At 37.7% G+C, this 21,982-nt stretch overlaps 2 protein-coding genes across 3 annotated transcripts in view; both read left to right on the forward strand.

The window, feature by feature from the left end:
- The window catches only part of LOC308511242 (disintegrin and metalloproteinase domain-containing protein 5-like), a 75,182-nt gene extending 66,858 nt beyond the window's left edge, over nucleotides 1–8,324 (forward strand). For both annotated transcript variants that reach the window (XM_081081250.1, XM_081081251.1), the window contains 3 exons: nucleotides 2,373–2,529; nucleotides 5,583–5,633; nucleotides 8,158–8,324. In XM_081081250.1, coding sequence (XP_080937376.1) covers nucleotides 2,373–2,529; nucleotides 5,583–5,633; nucleotides 8,158–8,170 — 221 coding nt within the window. In that variant the 3' untranslated portion in view covers nucleotides 8,171–8,324. The remainder of the gene's footprint in view (nucleotides 1–2,372; nucleotides 2,530–5,582; nucleotides 5,634–8,157) is intronic.
- Nucleotides 8,325–13,963: 5,639 nt separating this feature from the next.
- Nucleotides 13,964–21,982, forward strand: part of LOC308512644 (A disintegrin and metallopeptidase domain 3-like) — a gene marked incomplete at both ends in the record, with an annotated part of 70,835 nt that continues 62,816 nt past the window's right edge. Inside the window, 3 exons of the mRNA XM_081082245.1 lie at nucleotides 13,964–14,021; nucleotides 14,790–14,872; nucleotides 20,663–20,718. Coding sequence (XP_080938371.1) covers nucleotides 13,964–14,021; nucleotides 14,790–14,872; nucleotides 20,663–20,718 — 197 coding nt within the window. The remainder of the gene's footprint in view (nucleotides 14,022–14,789; nucleotides 14,873–20,662; nucleotides 20,719–21,982) is intronic.

Here is a 21,982-nt window from a genome sequence, read left to right on the forward strand (position 1 = left end):
CCCCTTTTTAAAACCTCCCGCTTTTTTTGATTATCTTGTATATATTCCTAGTTTAAAATAGTGTTAATACTCATTATTATATTAATGCCATTAGAATCTTTCAGGATGTCTTTTATTTCTTTCTTCTGAATTATAAGGGTTCCAATTTAAAATTGGAAATTTCCCCTTCAGGATCTCTAACCCTAGGTTTCCTGAATATTGTTTTAAGATCAATAAGGACTGGATGAGGCTGAGTACAACTGGGGGATACTCCCTGTTCCAGAATGTATGGGAGCCCACCAAAAACAACCTGATTATAGAAGAAGGATGTCCCCCTTACTCTCTTTTCTTTGGGGGCAAATAAATAATGAATCTCCTGGGCAGGCTAATCTGTAGCTTAGATATGAGGGAGTAGTCATACCTATGGTGACCCACTTTATAGAGAGCTAACACAAAGCTATACCAGATTATATATGAGATCAAAATAAAAGCATGATAATTAACATATAAGTATACACATATATTATTTTCTCATAAATATGTGAATAGTTAAGTGCTGGAATGATTCCCCAAAGTATCTTTGGAATGAAATAGAAGAAGATTTGAGGCAGATTATTGGGGACTATTTTTTACCAGTGAAAAATGGAGACTCAGGGTAATTAATTAAATAAATAACACCAAACTAAAAGGAGAGCTAATAGAAAATATGCTTTCTTGGCTGTTAGTAGTAGAGTTTGTTAAAACTAGACAGTAGTATAAGGGAAAGAAGTAAGAGCAATTTTTCTGGTTCTTGGAAATTTTACTCATGCTTTTGAGGCCACCTCGGAGTATATTACAGTCTTTTCAAATAACTCATGTAGTGTCATTGGTCACCCAAAGATTATACAAGTAGCTGAGAATCAATCTGCAGCACATAGTCAGAGAGGTTGATCGTTCCATCTGATTTAGTGGCTTTCTGGTTACAAATATAATGTAATCCTTTTCCTAATAATACTGGGAACCTCAATCACATACACAAAGCAGACAAACAGAAAGTGTTGAACTTCCTACCTTGAACTCACTTGAAAAATCTTATGAGAAAAAGTCAGAAGCTTCGGGGCAGTTATAATAGGAGTTTGTTGAGATTCAATAATCATAGATAAGTGTAGCTAGAGAGTGGCTCCTCTGCCTGTCTTCTCCTGTTTTCCAATTGGAAAAGAAGCGAGAATACTATTCTGTATACATTAAAAGTAGGCAGACTAACAAACTGTGGAGAAAGTAAACTTGACACAGTATAAATCCAGAAAGGAGGCTAATATATATAAAGAGATGGAACCTGAGGAGCCACATTCTCAGTTGAGAATGAATAAGAACTGATGAGAAAAATGTAGATATTAGCATTAGTCAAAAGTGGGTTAATGCCAGGCTTAGCCATGCATTGTATAAAGTAATCCTAGAGCTGTTTTAATTTTTTATTGCTGCATATTTGATTAAACAACTTAGTTAAATAAGTTATTTAGTGACTATTAATTTTTAATTTTTAGAAAAAAATTGTTCTATATAATAAAAGAGAAACATGTAAATTGACCATCCCTCTGCTACGCTCACCAACCAATCAGGAGTGCATATGCAAATTAACCTGACAAAGATGGTGGGTTAATTTGCATACATAGGCGCTGGGCAGAGAGCAGACTGGGAGAGCCGGAGGCTTGGGGGGACGTAGCTCCCTTGGTTGCTCCCAGCAACTTAGTGTCTAGGAAAAATTAAAGGGAAGATATCCTAAAACTTCCTGGAAATCTCCACCAATGAAGCAAAGAAAAAAAATGCCTCTATTATTCTGTGAGCTACAAACAAAACTGGACTGGGGGGGGGGGGACTCAGACAATTCTCTCATATGATTGTAGAGACAGACAGAAACTCCTGGATTGGAGAGGGCTCCCCTGAGGGCTCCCAGATTGGAGAGAGTGCAGATTGGGCTGAGGGACCCACCCCCAGTGCATGAATCTTCATGCACTGGGCCCCTAATAGTAATATAAGAGAAATTAAATGCCTAGGTTTCTTTCACACATTTAGGTATGATTCCAATAATCTCTGTGATATGCATGTTTGATATTTGGAGAGCTGTATCAGAAAAGAATTGAAGAATGTTTACAAGTATTAAACATATGCTTCATGAGAAAACATTACCTTCAGTCAAAAATATGGTAGAAAATGGAAAATGCAAAATCATCAGTAAAGCACTAGTAACAATTCATTTTGTACATTAGTTGGTTTTGATTTTATAATATTCCTAATATATATGAATGAAATGTTTAGTGTTTGGGAATAGTGCTGGTAATGATAGCCACTCCACCTCTTCATTTGGGTAATAAAAAATCTCTGACATAATTTAAAATGGCCATTTTCTTTTCTAGGTAAAAGTTCATTGGCCCAAAGATCTGCTTCTTCAAAACGCAGAATTCAACTCATTTTCTACATTTCTTTACCTATGTTTGTCATTATTGCTGCTGTTTTAATAAAGCAGGATAAAATAAGAGATCTATGCTACAGAGGTGAAACCGGAAGTGAAAGGTATATATATCTCTATACTAATAAAAGGTGATATGCTAATTAGACTGGATTTCTTTCGGACGACCTTCTGGACATCCTTCCTGACAAAGCCGGGCCTGGACAAAGCAGCCCCCGGTGCCGGGAGCCTGCGGCTGCGGCCGGACCAGGTGAAGCCACCCCTGGTCCCTGGCACCTGTGGCTGGCCTGGGCAAAGCCGGCCTGAGTCCCAGGTGCCTGCGGCCAGCCAGAGGGAGGGAAGCCTGGGTCCTGGGTGCCTGTGACCAGCTGGAGGAGGGAAACCTGGGTCCTGGGTGTGGGGGCTGAGCCAGAGACAACTGGGTCAATGAGGCCAGCAGGGGAACAGTTAGGGGTGATCTGGCAGGCAGGCAGAGGTGGTTAGGGGCAATCAGGCAGGTAGGGGAGACGTTAAGGGTGATCAGGCAGGCAGGCAGAGGGGTTAAGGGTGATCAGGCAGGCAGGCAAGCGGTTAGGAGCCAGTGGTCCCGGATTCCAAGAGGGACGTCCAGGGATTGGGCCTAAACTGGCAGTCGGACATCCCCCAAAGTGTTCCAGATTGGAGAGGGTGTAGGCCGGGCTGAGTGTATGAAGTGACTCCCTTCCTAAGTGTACGAATTTCGTGCACCAGGCCTCTAAAATATATATATCCTATCTAATAAAGGATGAATATGCAAATTGACCATCACACCATCACAAGATGGCTGCACCTATAGCGGAGGCAGGGATTCCGTAACATAAGATGGCTGAGCCCACAGCAGTTGCTGAGTTCCTGTAATGAGCCTTAATGAGCAATCAGCAGGGACCTGAAGCTGTGTGGTGCTGGGCTGGGGCAGGGGACCTGAGCCTGCACCCCTCTGCCTGGTGGGGCTTTACAGGGGACCTCAGGCTGTGCCTCCCCCCACCCCAGTGCCAGGCTGGGAGACCTCAGGGTGCACCCCCCGGCTGGCAGGGCTTGACAGAGGACCTCAGGCTGTGTCCCCCACCTGGCAGGGCTTGATGGGGGACCTCAGGCCATGCCCACCATCCCAGCACTGGGCCGGGGGACCTCAGGCCATGCTCCCTGCCCCGGCACTGGGCCAGGGGACCTGAGGTCATGCCCCATGCCCAGTGGGGCTTGACAGGGAACCACAAGGCCATACCCCCTACCCCAGTGCCGGGCTGGGGGACCTAAGGCCACTCTCCCCACTTTGGCTCTGGGCTGGAGTACCTGAGGCCGTGACCCCTGCTCTGGTGCCAGGCCCCTGCCATGCGGGACTTGATGGGGGAACTTAGGCCACACTTCCCACCTGTGGAGCTTGACGGGGACCTCAGACTGTGCCCCCCACCCGCAGGGATGATGGGGAGACCTTAAGGCATGCCCCCTGCCCTGACCCGGGCTGGGGGACCTCAGGCCACACCTCCCACCTGGCTGGGCTTGACGGGGACCTCAAGGCATGCCCCCTGCCCTGGCCTAGGCCAAGGGAACTCAGTCCACGGCCTCCGCTCCAGGGCTGGGCTGGGGGTCCTGATGCTGTGCCCCCCCACCCCAGCACCAGGCCAGGCTACCTGAGGCCACCCCCCCCCCCAGTGGGGCTTGATGGGGGTGGGGCTGGTGGGTCTGGGTCTTGCGCAATTTTGTGGTGCATGTGGGTGGGCGGGAACTTGACTCTGGTTCCTGTGGCACGCCCTAGACTCTGACAAGAGGAAGATTTTCATATACATTTTACTAATTTCCTTTCATCTCTGACATTTCTATTATAGAGAAAGGGCAAATAGCAATGTTAAAATATTTTCTCTAATTAATTCACTTTTAATGGACACGAATTTCATGCACCAGGTCACTAGTATATATGTAATTCATTAAATAAGCCAAAAAAAATGTGTTCAGATTTCATCAGTTATAATCTAAGACTATAAATAAAGCAATATGTGGAGAGGCCCAGGGATATATTTAAACCCAGTTTGGTATCCTCTATATGTTTTCTGGTTTTATTTATTTTACCACTAGGCTTGATGAGAATAGGTGGCACTTTCAGAAAATAAATGTTTCAGATAAGGAGTCTCACACCAGTGGGAAACACCTTTATTAGAGCACCTCTTCGAGATAATATTTATGAACCTGAATGTAAAGGCTATGATATTTTCAAGTTCTTAGAATTATTCTTCATCCCCAGCCAGAGTGGCTCAGTGGTTGAGCATCAACCCATAAACCAAGAGGTCACTGGTCTGATTCCTGGTCAGGGCACATGCCCCAGTTGTGGGCCCCCAGTGGGGCATGTGTAGGAGGAAGCTGATTGATGTTTCTCTCTCATCAATGTTTTTCTCTCTCTACTCGTCTCCCTTCCTTTCTCTGTAAAAATATCCATAAAGACATATTTAAAAATTAATCTCCATAACTCTATAAGTGGGAGATCATAATGGTTTTCCAATGTATTGTAAATTTTAGATATACCAAATTAGTAAGTGAAATCACCACATTAGCTGTAATCAGTTACATAAATATTTATGAACTTAGAACACTTCCACTGCACAGCTCTGCTAGCTGTGTGGGTTACCCTAATATTCGAACATCATTATTGAGGCCGTTGTTAATAATTTACTGTATTTTCCTACAGAAGTATTTACCTCTCGTTTTGCATTCCAAAAATTGATAGAAAGAGCATACATAAAGTGTGTGTTATGAGAGGAAGAATGAAATATGTACAAATATATAGAAAATTTAACTGAAATCTTTGACTACTACTTAATGTTTTTTTGGCTTAATTTGACCTGAAGAGTTAGGGATAACATAGAATTGGAGGGAGGGGCTGTCTGTACAAATGTGGCTTCTCACATAAACTCTTAAAAAATATGTAAGATGAGGATAAGAGGATTTAATCAACAAAGCAAGGTGGCTGGTGGCATTTGTTCTAATATTGAGACAGCATCTGTTTTTTTGTATTATTTTATTTTGTTACAAGAAGATATTTCATTTATTGAATCAATCACTCTTTCTCTGAAAACATTTATTTAAATAGTCACTCAATTAAGATTTAAATATTTTCTCCACTTTAAAATAAGTTTTATTATGTTTATAGGTCTGTGTCAGTAGAAGACAGCATTAACAGCAAATTATCCTCAACTGTAAGGTGAGTGTAGAACTGTGTGATTAATCATTTTGCATTGTATGTTTTGAACCACAACACAATAACATTTTTAAAAATTTAAGATGTTTTGTTTCCCAAAGGGCCTCCTTTTCAAAGGGAAGACACAAAGTGGGAAAACACATTTTTAATACATATTTCCAATGAAGACTCTTATTCAGATTCTATAAAGAATTTATATGAAACAATAACAGAAGGTGGGAGACCCTACTAGTCAAAATATCTGAAGAGTTACTTCATAAAAAACATGTAGTATATGTTATAAGAATGAAATATATAGAAAATGTAACTGAAATTTTGACTAATACTTAATGGTTTTTATATCAAAGGGTATCAAAACATGAAAAAATGATCAACATCAGTACTCCTCAGAAAAAGACAAAATAAAAATGAAGGTCCCCTACATTCCTATAAGAATGGATCACATTAAAAGAGGTGACATTTAGGGTTGGTGAGAATATCAAACGATTAGGACTCACACATTGCAGGTGGGAGTATATATATATATATATTGGTACAGCATACTTTTTATCACAGTTCAGCAGTTTATCATCTTCTGAAGCTATTAGGCTTCAATCATATTTGTAACTTACATTTTCATTTTTAAAACTATCATACATATCATATTTACATTTTATATTTACTTTATAATTAATTTAACATTTATTTTCTAGACTTAATGATAAAGGAAATTCCCCATGAATTTTGAATCTTATTATCTAAAATATTTCTCTTTCCTTTTCCATTTAAGTTGAAGCTGACAGTATTTACCTCTTCCTTTTTAATCTTTTAACTTTAAAACGTATCCTCTTCCAACATCTATGTATATGTGGGTTTCTGTATATTTTGAGGGCAAAGAATTGAGGGGATGGAGGTGTAAGGTAGGGCAGGCAGGTAGGGAGCAGTTGCCAGGTTTTACTTTGCCTTCTCCCCTTCCTGTGCTTACACATAAAGCTTTTCCAGTGCCTGAGAGTTTAAAAAATATATTATTATTTTATAATTATATTAAAAATAAACTCAATGAAAATATATTATGGATACATGGGTACATATAATTGAGAAAAAGATTCTGAAATGCATATAAAAGGAAAGTAGGAATATCCAGGTAAATTTTGGTTTTAGACCTAAACTAACAGTGAATTACAATATAGGTAATTTTATTTTCAAACTTCATATTTCTGATTGTTAATATACTATCAAATATTTATTAAAATATCAACGTTACCTTGGTAGATATATAAATTAAGTATACATTTTCATAATCAACACACAAAGACGATTTTCATTAATAATATAGATGCATGTCTTCTTAAATGTTTTCCTAAGTAAACAAAAAAGTACTTTTTTAAACTTAGAGACTATTATGGACATTTCCTATCTTAAAATTAGGCCTATGTAATTATTTTCTGACATTTGGTATTCAATTTAAAAATGAAAAAGAATTTATTTTAAAATTGATTATTATAAATATTTAGAGTACTTCCAGTTTTTCATTATTACAAATTCCCTGTAAATAATATCCTTAAATGGATACACATTTTGGAGCAATTGTCTGATTATAGTCTCAGGTTAAATCACTAGAAGAGAGATTGATCAAAGCATAAATATAGTATGTACACTCTTATTGTTTTTTGATATCTATTGCCAAATTACCTAATTGTAATGATCACCACCAATCTGTATGTGTCCAGTTGTAACTTCATAAATTATTTACTTTTAGTCAGTTGGACATGTAAGTGGTATATTTTCTGAGAGGTAGCATATCTTAAAATTTTACTATTTTTTACTGTCTTATTGGCTTTTTTGTTATTTTTTTCCACTATGTCATTTAGTAATGAGCTATGTCTATAAAGAGTATGACATAGAAATAAAAATACAAAATATTACCATATTGAACTAGAGGCAATTTTGAGATGACCTTTAGTATTAGGAATGCTAATTATATTTTTACCTTCTGCCTTTTGGCTGATTTTTCTGTTATGTAAGTTAGGGTTTTAGATTTAGCATACTGTTAATAAATAACATTTTTTAAACATTATTTATCTTGGTTCTTAAAATATTTTGTCATTTTTGCTTTTGTACTTAAATTTACAATAAACATTTTGACTTTATTTCATGCTTAATTGGTTTCATTTTTCATAATTCTACAGAGTGATTTTAGATTTTAATGACATTAGATCCTCATCATTCAGAGTCCTTGGAATGCCAAATATTGCCTTGGCTTTCCTCTCCTAATTCATTCAGTAAATTGTATGTGTATCAAAGTGTGTGAATCATTCTACTGAACATGGATAAATAGAGTATTTATAAAACCACTTCTGTTATAAAATTCAGAGTATTTGCAGTTAAGACAACAGATCCTTGTTTTGTTTTTTTTTTCTTCTAGATTTAGTTTTCATTTCCTTGATCCTTACAATTACCCACATCTTTTAAATTACTTGTGTTAGAAATATGTTAGCTCAGAAAAAAAAGAAGCAACTCCGGTATTTTGTTTTGTTTTCTGTTACAGCAACAGTCTCTAACAACTTTGGCCTGAAGAGAGGATAAATCCAACTAAATCATCAGAAACTGGCCTAAACCAAGACGAGATAAAAACATAATTTATTCCTCACCTCTGTTGTCACTAGTGAAGGTTTAAATTATGAAATAATAAATAATCTGCATCTGAGTCACCTGAATTATGTCTGGTGTTTATGTATTTACAGCATCAATTTTCACCCTATCTACTCCAACTTGAATCCTGAAGAGGCTCTGAATCAGGGGAAAGCAACCTAGGATCCTTGTCCCATGAAGCCAAGAGGGCCTACTTTTCTGTTTTCCATCAGACGAAATAGTCCTTCACAACAGTGTCCCAATCAGGCAGCCGAACACCATCTGGCAAATACATATCTTTCTCACAAAGTAGTAGCAGTCGCTGTACCCACTGTTATTATCTGCCTCTAAACTCACCACCTTACATCGGAGCGGTATGTGAACTCTCTGGCTTAGCAGCTTCTGTCCCTCCTGCCCAGCACACTCTAGCTGGTTACCATGGTAGCTATACCTAAGCTCTCTGGGAGCTCTTAGCCTTACATCTTGGCAGTACCAGCTCTCAGCTCCATCTGAGCTCTCTATCCTTTTCCCTTCCTAGCTGCTCTCTGGCCAACTAGCTGGTCAGTAACCTGTACATCACTCCAGAGACAAAGAAGGCTGGTTGCCAACAGTGACAATCATTTGGGTTCTAGAAGGGCACAGCACACTGTGAGGTTGTTGTGGCCTTGCAGCTGCTTATGGTATCGTAGCCTAGGGGCAGAGTGGTCTTGGACATTCGGTATACCATCACCAAAGCCCACACACTCTAGCCTTGAGTATCCGGGGACTCTGGCGTGCTTCCCATATTGGTTATATCTTTATAGTGAAGTTACTATGTGATGGTGTGCAACTCACGTCTCTTTCCATCTCTGCCTCTAAAAATATCAAGTGACAGTTTGAAATTAGCCTTCACTGAAACTGATAAACCCGTAAGTCTCCCTCCCTGCCCCTCTCCACCCCCACCTCGAGAGAGATAGTTGTGTAATATCATTGAGCATACAACTGCCCTTGGGGGTATCTTTTTTTTTTCCTTTTCTATTTTCCTTTAAATACCTTATTTGAGACGCATTTCTATCATGGCTGTACTATACAAATCATCCTGGACAAGAATACTCAATTGCCTCGATGTTTGACCTGGGTTGGCAGAGCCTATGAGCCATGCCTGAAGGAAGCAAAGAAGGTATATTTCAGATCTGCTTTCTGTTACGGAGAGTAGAGAAGCTGCTAAGAAGTACTATTGTTGCACAACTGAAAGTGGTAAGGTTGGCCAGTCTGTTGTTACTAGTAGAGATAACTTTACCCTATCTTTAGGGCTCTCCAAATGCTGATGAGTTGGGCGATCTGAAGAGAGGATCATCATATGAGGCCAATATTTATCAGTTGTTGAAATGACCAAATGAGGAAAGCCTAAACTAAGTAAAATATCAAGTGGCTCTGGGCCAGGGTGAGTTTGGGACTTCTTATAAGGCAGCATTTCTACTTTCACTGTCTCTCCGCGCTGAAATTGTAGAAAGACATGAGGAGCAAAGAACAATTCAAACGCGGAGTTGAAATGTCTTGCCCCCAAACCATTTTGCTTTTAAATTTGAAGAGGAAAATGAGTGCTGAAAAATGAGGGGCTGTTAAAATAAAAATTTTGCATACAGTGAGGAAACTTCTGCTACTCTTACTTCCATACAAATTGTGTAAAAGGCCAGTGAAAATTTGGAAACCATATAGTTGTGTAATACTCTGAAGATTGTCCTTCCTAATTGAGAAACATACGGCTTTAGTAATTTTGTATCAGTTAAAATCTGTGCTGTTGTGCAGATATAGCCCAATATGAAATCTTTAATAATAGCTATAAGCTTTCAGAAATAAAAATCGCCTCGTTGCTTAACTGCAGACAAGCTTTGATCCCTGGCTGTTTTCTGAAATTATTTTGGCAAAAGAATCACTTACCTCGGCTGTGTTAAATTCCAGTAATTACCTTCAGTCGTTTTTTTGTTTTGTTTTTTCCTTAGCTGACATTTGATTATTCCTCATTTGAAACTGGAACTGTTTTTTCATGTCTGAAACATTTCCATCTCTTTTTAATCCTAGTTGTTTATCGGCCTCTGAGAATTCTTCCTCAGTTTGCTTTGTTACCATCCACTTACTTGACTTTAAATGATGGTGTTGTTGACTTCCATCTGTTTTCATTGAACACCAGCTTGTCATAACTGATTGTGTGCATCATTACTACCTGGGGAGGTTTCCTTTTTCTTTTTCTTTTTTTTTTTTTTTTGGAGGTTTTCTAAAATACTCATTCTGAAGCACTAACCCTAGAGATTCAGATTTGGTGGACATTTCTCTGATACTGCTGGTCATTCTCCTGATACAAAATACTTCTCAGTGCTATTCACTTACATGCACATATATACAGAATAATGCTTTATTCTTTTTTTGTTTTGTTTTGTTTTCAGGTCAATGTTTTGTCTAGTTCATATGCCTAACTAAATTTCTAGTAGGCTCATGATGGACTGGACGCAGATTACCAAAATAATTCTTGGTTGTTGTAACTGTTCCTGAGTGTAATATGCAAGGTCATTTTTAAAAAATTTCTTGGGAAAGGGAGAGCCCTACTGAAACAGGTGGAGCTCAGGTCGTGCAGTGTACTCACATGTGGATCACCGAATGAAAGCAGACAGAGCTTGCTTACATCTTCAGAAGTACAATGAGAAGTCAAGACAAATGCCCAAGGTATAAGCTTGCCATAGTTCCCATGGTGGAAGACCTTTTAATGCATCCTTTGACAGGCTTGTGGTCACTGATATGGCTAATGCTCCCCTCTGCACCATCCCCCACAAGTCCCTGTGGAATCAGTTTGCCAGTTTCCAAGTTGAATGCCAAACTAATCCCTGAGGTATACCAATGTCGGAAAAGTGCTCTTGCTGTGCTGACAAGGCCTATAGCCATTTCTAAAAGTTGGACACCCTGGAAGCAGATAAGTGTGTTCAAGTAGAGAGACATAATGTAGTAGAGCTCAGGAAGTATGTCTCAGCGCTGTGGCTGTTGCAATGGTGTGAGCACACTCCACCATGACATGCTTCCTCAGCACACCAGGAAGTAGCAACGCCTGCCTGAACTAACTCCTAGAGCCACGTGCACAGTACCCCAGCCTTTCAGCCATTGGTCGCCTGTAGCAATGTGTCTCCCTCTGATTGGTCGCCTATAGCAACGTGTCTCCCTCTGATTGGTCGCCTATAGCAACGTGTCTCCCTCTGATTGGTCCCCTCATGCTATATATACCCCTGTAGTTCCTCAATTAAACGGATCTGCGTCAATGAACCTGGTCCCCGGGCTCGTGCATGCAGACGCCCTAGCGCGTTGGGGCCCCGTCGTCCTCACCCCCGAGGGATCCCCTGCTTCAAGGAATGTACTCTGGATAGCTCCTAGAATAAGGAGCATGGATGATGAAGAGCTGCTGCTCTCTGAAATATATCTGTTCAATTTTGTCGAGGCTATACCTCCCATGGTCTGCTCCCAACCAGTGATGGAACATATTTTTAACTGAACTCATTATCTCTCGCTCTCTGTTTGAATCTGCTTCCTATAACATTGGTGACCTCCTCTCATCCCAGTTGTTTAACATCTTAACAATTTTACCCTCCTCCATATCAAATGATTCAACAAACCTATTTTTCTCCCTAAAAAGCTCTCAGATATCTTTACTACTTTATTACCCTCCCACTCTTTATTGCTGAGGATGTAGACAGTACTGGCCCAACCCATGGAAAATTCGCTTTTAATGAAGTTATTGCTTCCGGTCTTCATCATTTTAATCCCCTCACACTATTACAAGTTATCATTCTAACACCCAAATCTATCATTCATTTGCACGTAAATCTTTATAAAATTTTAAAATTACTTAAGAAAAAAGTTATAAAATGCATTAACATCAGTACAAGTCATTCACAAAACCCAAAATGTCACAGCTACTCTTTAGCTTCACTTGATATTTGTATAGAAAACAAAATTATCTTGGTTATGGTCCCAGAGAACTTTGAACATCCCTCTAACAAGGGTTTTTTTGCTTCTATCTGTGGCATCTCTTGTACAAACCTAGTTTTCTGTTAGTCTCTGATGGACTTGGAAATGGGGAGAGTGTCACACGTATTTTGATATCAGCTTAGTTCCATGCTTGTAGTAAACATGTAAAAAAATAATTGCAGGTATGAACACAAATGATTTGAATGCCTATAATTCTTGCATATTAAAAACTGAGCAGTTATTACCAGTCATGAAAATTAAGTCATTAATTTAAATAATGAATACATATTTCACCTTTTTGTTACTTGACTGAGCAACAAAATTTTTAGAACATTGAACAACATTTTAATACTCATCATGCCTTCAGCAACATTTAGAAGACTTCAAAAATTTGATAAGGTTTTAGACAATCAGAAAAGCAGTTTATTTTAAGAGCAACATAATATTGATATACTAAATCTATTAATAGTCATAATTTTGTAAAATATACAAATGCTAATTTTAAAGTATATAAAAGAATTCAAATAAATGAGTATGGTATAGAGCATGCATCACAACAAAACTAAATAATTAGGCTGTGAATATGTTAGTGAATATTGTATAGAGAACTGGCTATTTAGAAGTATAATTTTCTATGCTATATTTGGTACTTGCATATAGTTTTTTTGATAAATCACGCTAAAATGATTTAAGAAAAGCATGAAAAATATATTTTCATTGTTTTGTTTTACATATTGGGAAAACTCAATCACTTTATTGTGTTTATAAATATTGCAAGTAAGGAATGAAAGCACATGTATTCCATAGAGGAACAAGTTAGGAACTGTTCGGCATAGAAATCCTTGCAAAAGTTAAAAATTGGCTGCATATTAAGCCATCAAATGAAAGCTCTTTCCAAGTTAATTCCATGCCTTTCCATAGGTAAACTTCACACTTGATGGGGGGAAAAGCTTACTTTTAACTTTTATTTAGTCTGATTAGCTGCAGAAACCAAATTATACACAAGGAATAAATAATAAGAATATAAAGTTGTTTTTACAGGATCACTTCATACTTGTTTTTTTTTTTCCTGCTTAATACTTTAATTGTAACTTCATACTGGGGGATTAAAACGAATATGTACACACATATTTAGTATTTAAATTTAGTTTTTTTAACCAAAGATTTTCTAAGAAATGAACTTACTGCCAATTGAAGAATTGATTATATATATATTATAATTGATTATATATATAATTGATAAGGTTTTAGACAATCAGAAAAGCAGTTAAAGGTATATATATATACCTTTATGTTCATGGGTATGTCTGTATTTGTTTAGACCCGAGACATCTGGCACTAGATATGATTAAAAAAGGCAATTGTCTGCTACTAAACATATTGGGAATTTTTATTGTCTTTTTCCTTTAATGCAGTAATTCAGTCTTTTTACCAGAAAGCTATGACGTGAACTCTTCATATTGCCAAGAACTTCACCAACAATAGCTGCTTCCAGAGAAGAAAGTGGCTTTATAACCGAATGTGACCCCCAAAGGCCTTTAAAATGTCAGCCTGGGAGAAATGAGGCACCTGGCAGGAGGCAGGACTCCCTGGCTGAGGCCTCAGTGGTGGGCGGGGCCGAGCAGTCTCACAGTCCATCCCCCTGGCCCAGAACTCAGCCCCCTGCGCATGCGCGAGACGCCTCAGTTATGCCACCAACTGCCTGCGCTGTGGCGAGGGTCACCTGGCTCGCAATGCTGTTTCTCTTGCTGATCCTCTCAGGCCTCCGCAGGCTGACCTTCGCAGACCATTGTAAGTGGGGGAGCCTGTGCCATAGGAGGGCCGCCCAGCACAGTGTCCCCGGGCGAGGCCAGTGTCTCCCTTCTTGCTCCAGATCCCAGGGCCAGGCTGGGGGTCCCCAGGCATGCTGTCAGAGCCACCTAGTTTCAGGGTCCTGCTGAGCCTGGTGGGTGGAGAGCCCAGAGCAGGCCTGGGGCAGTTGTCCCTCACTTACCTGAGTGTGCAGGGGCAGGAGGGGGCGCCCTGCTGCCGGGGCGGTGGGGCCCTAGAGAGCCTGGATGGGGTCCTGAGACCAGCACTTCCTCCCCCAGTCAGGATTGAGGTCAGCGAGTCCCAGGCTCTCTGGACAGTGGTAGGGCAACACTCTCACATGAGATGGACCTCTTCCTGGAGTCGCACAATGTGTGTGTGTGTGTGTGTGTGTGTGTGTGTGTGTGTGTGTGTGTGTTGGGGCTTGGAAGTTCAGAATGACATGGCAGGAGAGGACAAGTAAATGAAGTTGAAAGATGCTACATCCTGGGAAAGCTCACACGTTTTCTTCTTTTTCTCTTCCTCCTCCTCCTCCTCCTCCTCCTCCTCCTCCTCCTCCTCCTCCTCCTCCTCCTCCTCCTCCTTCTCCTCCTCCTCCTTCTCCTCCTCCTCCTCCTCCTCCTCCTCCTCCTCCTCCTCCTCCTCCTCCTCCTTCTTCTAATAGTATAAGCTATGTTATTTTTATTTATTTTTTAAAATTCTTTATTGTTTAAAGTATTACATATGTCTCTTTTTGTTGTCTTACTGCAGACTCTGAAACATCACATCTGCAGATTACAGTTCCACAGAAGCTCGGAACCACCACCAACGATGTCGATGTTTCAGAAACACAAGTAATTAAGAAATCACTTTAAAAAAATAAGTGTTTTATTTTTACTGGACTGCAGAACCTAAGTTAATTCATGAATATCCCTTTGTAAAATTTTATGTTCTAATATATGTGTTTAAGTGACATTTTATCTGAATGACAGCAAGTATTTTGATTCTTTTAATTTCTTAATGATATATGAAAATTGTGAAATTATAAAGGTACTCAGTGATATGTTAGGAATCCAAGGAGTGGAACCTCAGTAGCAGGGCCAAAGAGGAATATTTAATTGCCAACTGAAAAACTATTAGATACTGAGGCAGGTTTTATAGAATGATGGTCTGACTGTCTCACATTATGGCACCAAATTTTTAAAAAATCCAGTCTTTATGAGTTTATAAAAGCGATTACTTTAAAAACATAAGTATCCCAAGAGGTTAAAATTTTTAGGAGAGTATAACATATACCGGGATAATGGGAACAAAAAGAAAACTTGAGTGTCCACAATAATAACAGAAAAAGAAAGAAGTACATTTAATGCACTCAAACATCCTTAATACACACACTCAACACACACAACATTATGAGGGTTAAGCTTTATTAAAATATTCAGTTCCGCAGGCATATATAACAATTATAAACTTGTACAACTTTAACATGTACCCTAAGCACATATAAAATCAGATCTTATAGCACTAGGGGGAGACATTTTCAAATTCATTTTCATAGTGAGTCCAAAAAAATATGGTTTTCTCTAAACATAATCCGTGTTGTTGCAAATGGTAAGTTTTCATTCTTTTTATGTGGTCGAGAAATATTCCATTGCATGTAGTATGTACCACATCTTCTTTATCCATTTGTCTATTGATGGCAACTTAGGTTGCTGCCATATCTTGGCTATTGTGAATAATGCTGCAAAAACAAATAACCATAGGATTTCACTTATATGTGGAATCTAAAGAACAAAGGAAATGAAGAATCAAAACACAGACTCATAGGTACAGAGAACAAACTGATGGTTGCCAGAAATGAGGGTGGTTGAGGGGCAGCTGGGTGACAATGGTGACGGTATTAAGAAATACAAATTGGTTCTTACAATTAGTCATGGGCATGTAAAGTACAGCATACGGAATATAGTCAATAATATCATAGTAACTATGTATGCTGCCAAGTGGGGACCAGACTTATCCAGGGGATCACTTCCTAAATTATATAAATATGTAACCACCATGCTGTACACCTGGGACTAATATAATACTGAATATCAACTGTAATTGAAAAATAAAAATTAAGAGAAAAAATGTTCTGTTCAAATGGTGGTGGACAAATCATAAAGATATAAAGAATACTTGAGAAATAAAAATAAACATTTTATTCAATGGATCTATATTAATTGAATGATCCCACGGAGTAAATGCACTGGTTTCCCCTTTCTGCTATTTGTTAGGACTCACTAGACCCCACAGTGTATCACACATGAGGCTTTTTAAGGGCAAAGCACCTGGTGCAGCAGGACAAAGAGAATTCAGGCAAATATCAGGATCCAAGAAACATCCACAGTCAGCTCCTCATGAACCCAGTCTCTGCCCCTGAAACATGCTGAGTCTCTGGTTTGGAATAACAAGACCTGGGGGAGGAACTTTTGCCTTGAGAGACTACTCCTCACAAAGCTTTCAGTCACTAGGAAGCCAAGCCAGCCCTGTCTAGATAGGTTGGGCAACACTAAGGAAGCTGACTTTAGCCAGGGAAGTTTTGTTCCCTAAGTGTGCATTACAAATCTCACAGTCCTTTTGACTAAGAGTCAGACACATTCAGGCTGGAGGCATCCCCCGAAATAAAGGCAGAACTTTGCTGATCCTGCTGTAAATCCGGTCTGTCTCCACAGTAATTAATGCTTCTTAAGGATATACAGGTGATTCAACAAAATTGGCAAGAGCACGTTAAAGAATTAAAAATCAAACACAGTACAAAACTCCTTATATGGTCACAATTTAAAATTTATCAAAAAGACTGAAATATGTATTTGGTAATTTAAAAATACACATGTACTTAATTCATGAGTTGAAGATGAAGTTTGTTCTCTGTATCTATGAGTATAAAATGGATATTAAATAATAACTAATGATCAATAATGAAAAAATTGCAAACCAAAGTTTGAGTCATGCTCATAAGATGGTAGAGGGGAATAATTTATAATTACAAATACTTAAATAAGCAAAAAAAGGTCTGGAAATTCAAATTTAAAAATAATTATAACCTTAAAAAAGTTAAAGATGTGACTGAAATTAAGAAGTAGAACTAATGAAAAAGAAAGTTAAGCTAAAATTTTCTGGATCCATAGTATCAAAGGTTGATTTCTGGGGAGAAAAATGATATATTTTAGTAAGGTAGACTAAGGAAAATGGAAAAGAGAAGAAAATTATGTAACATTGGGAATGAGAAATATATGAAGGTGTAAATAAAATCTAAAAAATATATGCATATTAAGTGTTATTTGAACAAAATAGTTAAATTCATAAAAATATAACACAACCGACCTAAGATGAAACAAACAGCACTGCTGCTCTTTTCCTATTAAGAAAGTAAAACATTTTTTAAATCATGTGACACCACCCCTCCCACCATTACAGGCTAAACTGATTCTGTGATAGGATAAAGAAGATATAGTACATACATCCTCCTCAACCACAGAAAAAGATGAAATATTGCCATTTGGGACACATTGGATGCATGCCATGCTAAGCAAAATATGTCAGAAAAAGTTAAGAGCCATCTGATTTCACTCATATGTGCGATATAAAACCAAAAGCAACAAATGAAAAAACAAAAACTCAAAGACACAGACGACAGAGGGAAAGGAGGTGATTGGAGTAGTAAAGGGTAGTAAAGAGTAGTAAAGAGTCCAGTTTACAGTGAGGGAAGATGATGTGACTTTGGGTGGTGGGCACACAAAGCAATATGAAGTTCACATGTCCCCTTTTTCCCCCCTTAGCCACTTCCAGCCTGCCCTTGCCCTCATCCCCTTCCCTCTGGCCATTCCCACACTTTTGTCTTTTGTCTGTGTCTAGGGGTTTGGCATATATGTTCTTTGGCTAATCCTTTCATCTTTCATCTAGTTCCCCCTCCCTATCCTCCTCTAACAGCTGTCAGTCTGTTCCCTGTATCCATGCCTCTGTTTCTGTTTTGTTCCTCCGTTTATTTGGTTTGTTAGATTCCACATATTTGTGAGGTCATATGGTATTTGTCTTTCACTGACGGGCTTATTTCACTTAGCACAATAATCTCCAGGTCCATCCATGCTGTTGCAAAAGGTAAGATTTCCTTCTTTTTTTTTTTTTTTTTTTTTTTTTTTTTTTACAATCACATAATATTCCATTGTGTAAATGTAACACAGCTTTTTATCCACTCATCTACTGATGGACACTTGGGCTATTTTCAGACTTTGGCTATTGTTAATAATACATCTCTGAACATAGGGGTGCATATATTCTTTTGAATTGGTGTTTTCAGATTCTTAGCATATATTTCCAGAAGTGGGATCACAGGGTCAGAAGAGAGTTCCACTTATAATTTTTGGAGGAAAGTCCATACTGTTTTCCACAGTGGCGGCCTTCTGATCAAGAGTGCTCTAGGGTAATCTTTTCTCCACATCCTCGCCAAGCCTTGTTATTTGTTGATGGATTGATTATAGGCAGTCATTATGGCAGGTGTGAGATTTCCACTAGCGGGGTATGAGTTTCTGTTAGTCCACACCCTCACTAACACTTGGCATTCTCAATCTTTGTTGTTGGCAATTTTGTTAATTTTATTCCCTTTTCGCTATCCTTTTTAGTTTTTGGCATCCCACAAACAGTGATGATGAGTGATATGTAGAATGTTAATAGGCCAATTGGATATGAATTGCAAATATCATTCTTTAGTATTGTTTAGGAATCCACTCTGATTTTGAGTAGCAGGTAGTAGTTCATCTAGTTTATCGATGCTTTTGTGTTTGTTTTTATTGTAGGAAGAAAATTATCAATATTTTAAAATTAAGTATGATGTTGGCTGTTCATTTCATGAAAGACCTTTATTAGCTTTTTGGAAGGTTTTCAAATTGTCCATAGAACTATCTATCTAGAGATACATATAAGCATATATATCGATGTGTCTATGTATGTATACATTTCCTGTCAGTGTAGGGAAGTAACCTTTCATTCCTGGGATAAAGGCCATTTTGTCATGATATATTTTGTTGTTACATTTAATTTGTAAATATTTTTTAAGGCTTTGAAATTATGATCATGAGAAGTGTTTTGCTTCCTCAGAGTATAGTTATCTTGTTGCAATATCTGGATTATACTGTCTCATATAATTAGTTGGGAAGTGTTCTGTCTTTATATTCCATGAATTTTTGTAAGATTAGTATTTTTCCTTATTCAGATGTTTAGTGCAGTCACCATTGAATGAATATCTCTGGACTTGGAGATTCCTTTGTGAGAAGATTTGTAATTACAAAATTAAATTCTTGATAGAGTGGTTTTAAGCCTATCAATTTTTATTATCTCTGTGTGTCCTTTTGTTTCCATTATATTTTTCAGTTGTTACCATGTTTTCTTTTTCACTGTTTAATCTATTTTAATTGGATTTTAGCTTTTTTTTTTTTTTTTCAATTAAAGAGCCTGTTTCCTATTAGTGGGGAGAGGGAAATGTTGTTTAGTAGTCAATCTCTATGCTTGGTATGCTCATTGTGACAGGGGTTTCACTACTTATATGTAATTCAGTGGCCCATGCCAGAAAAAGTGTGGATGTATACACACAACATGATTGTAGGGTGTGTGTGCACATGTGTGTGGATGTGCATAAATATGCATACTAAATCTGTTTGCACCTAAAAACAAAGCTCTGAAAATATGCAGGGGCAAAAACTCAGATTAAAAGAAGAGAGAAACAATGTCACAATAATCTTGGAAATGCACACACGTCTTTTTCAATAGACTACAGAAGATTGAACACTGTAAGTTGAAAATGACATTATCCCAAAATTGCACCCAGTGACAAAATTCACGTTCTTTGCAAACATGGAACCTTTACCAGAATTAACTACGTGCTACCCCATAAGAAATGGATATGTTTGATGCTGATGCTCTGAGTTCTCTGAGCTGCAATCTCTGAGGGGATTTGTGTAAATTAGGGTTTGCCCTTGTGATGAGCATTGTGGAAGGGGAGGGAAATAAAAATAGGAATGGGGAGAGCATCAACTGAGTCTCAACAAGAGAGAAGCTGGCATGACCCATGAAAATATCTGGAGTTGGGGTGAGGGGGCTTCTTATTAAACGTGGACTGTCCCTGAACGCTGTGAGGCAAATCCTGGAGAGAGCAGCAAGGTGAAAGGCTGTGTGTAGGCAGTGCTTCTGGCAGTTATGGCTACTCCCTTTCACCTTAAAAGGGGACCTGCATTATAGTCCTCGGATTTTCCATGTATCTGTGCTAGAAGCTGAAAAGTAGAAAAAAAGATAATAAAATTCAAGTTTCTTCAAAGGTTCCTCAGCATTTCTAAATGTAATCATTGTAAATTACATTTGATTATGATACGTAATAAATGCCAATGACTAATGCTCTTAATTTGAAATAGATTTAGACTCCTTGAATTTCTGTCATACATTCGGTGATTAAAGAAAGATAGCAATATACTTTTATATGTGTATATAATTTTGAAACACACATGATACAGTTTTGGCTTACATGAATGAGTGCATTTTTAAAAAGTATGGTTTTTGATTTGAAGAATTTCACATTTTTAATGATTACTTTCTCTCTGAATACTTTGCTGCAGGTTATTTATGCCATCCAAATTAACAGGAAAACATACTCTCTCCATCTTAAAAAACAGTAAGTGAACATTCTTTTTTCATATAGTTGTTTTTAGTGTCTTAAATTTGTATAGTCAGTACCCTAAATTGAGACTAAACAAAAACATGAATATTTCATTTGTTTAACATGTTATATCTTCTTCATGAATCATGTTAAGACTAGAATTTCAGCCTTGATTTTGAGATTTGAAATTTAATTTTAAGCCAAATTCTAACTTAATGATGTAAAAATTAAGGTATGTTAGATATATTAAGATTACTCTGTGTAACTCCTTAAAAATGCAACCACAATTGCAACGATTAAGGGTATAATTTTATTTGACTAGGTTTAGCTTTTTTTTGTCTTCATGTTACTTCACATATTTATATGATTTTAAGACTTTTACTTGATATTCTACAATACTTTTTTTTCTCACTTTGCAATAGCATGTATTTTTAAGGTCTTAAATATTCTATTATCTATCTTCACTCTAGGAAATCAATATTAATAATTTTGTATGTACTTTTCTCAATTTTCTATTTAAATTTCATTCTTCTATTAGACAAAACCTATCCCCATGTTTTTTATGAAAGTGGAAATAGGGTATTGCCACTGGCAAGTCTTATAAAAATGATGCTTATTTTCCTGCTCTTTGTATATTTTGTAACTCATTCTTTAATAGATAACATTAGAAAATATGTAATATTGATAGGTAATGAGGTAATTTCCAGGGATTGTTGCTAATGAGCCCTGCAATAAGCATTCTTGTATGTATATTTTTACTTAAATAGATTTTGTTTGGTAGCCTTGATATTAAGAAATAGGTTTTTGAAACAAGAAGCATGAATAATAATGACAATAATGATGATAATAAAAACGACAAAAGTAACTGGCATTTATTGAACACATACCATTTGCAGGGCATATTTCTAAGCAATTTGCATGTAGTAACTGATTTAATATTCACATTTTCTAGTATATTAAGATTTTGAGAAACATTGCCAGTGTCTTTCTGAAAAGATGGTAGCAACTTAGATTTCCAAAAGCCTGCATGATATACTAAAATATTTGATTTCATCTTAACATCAGTTTGTAGTTCTCTAAATAATTACTCTGAACATTTATCTATATGTGGCTTGCATATTCATATAATTTTCTCATTATATATTTTTAAATATACTTTACTTAGTAGAGCAGTTTTAGGTTTATAGCAAAGTTGACTGGAATGCACAGATATTTCACATGCCCTCTGCCCCACATATGTATAGACTCCCACGTTAACAACAACCTCCATCAAAATGAT

This window comes from Myotis nattereri (assembly GCF_964212035.1).
Source record: "Myotis nattereri genome assembly, chromosome: 2".
NCBI classification, from domain to species: domain Eukaryota; kingdom Metazoa; phylum Chordata; class Mammalia; order Chiroptera; family Vespertilionidae; genus Myotis; species Myotis nattereri.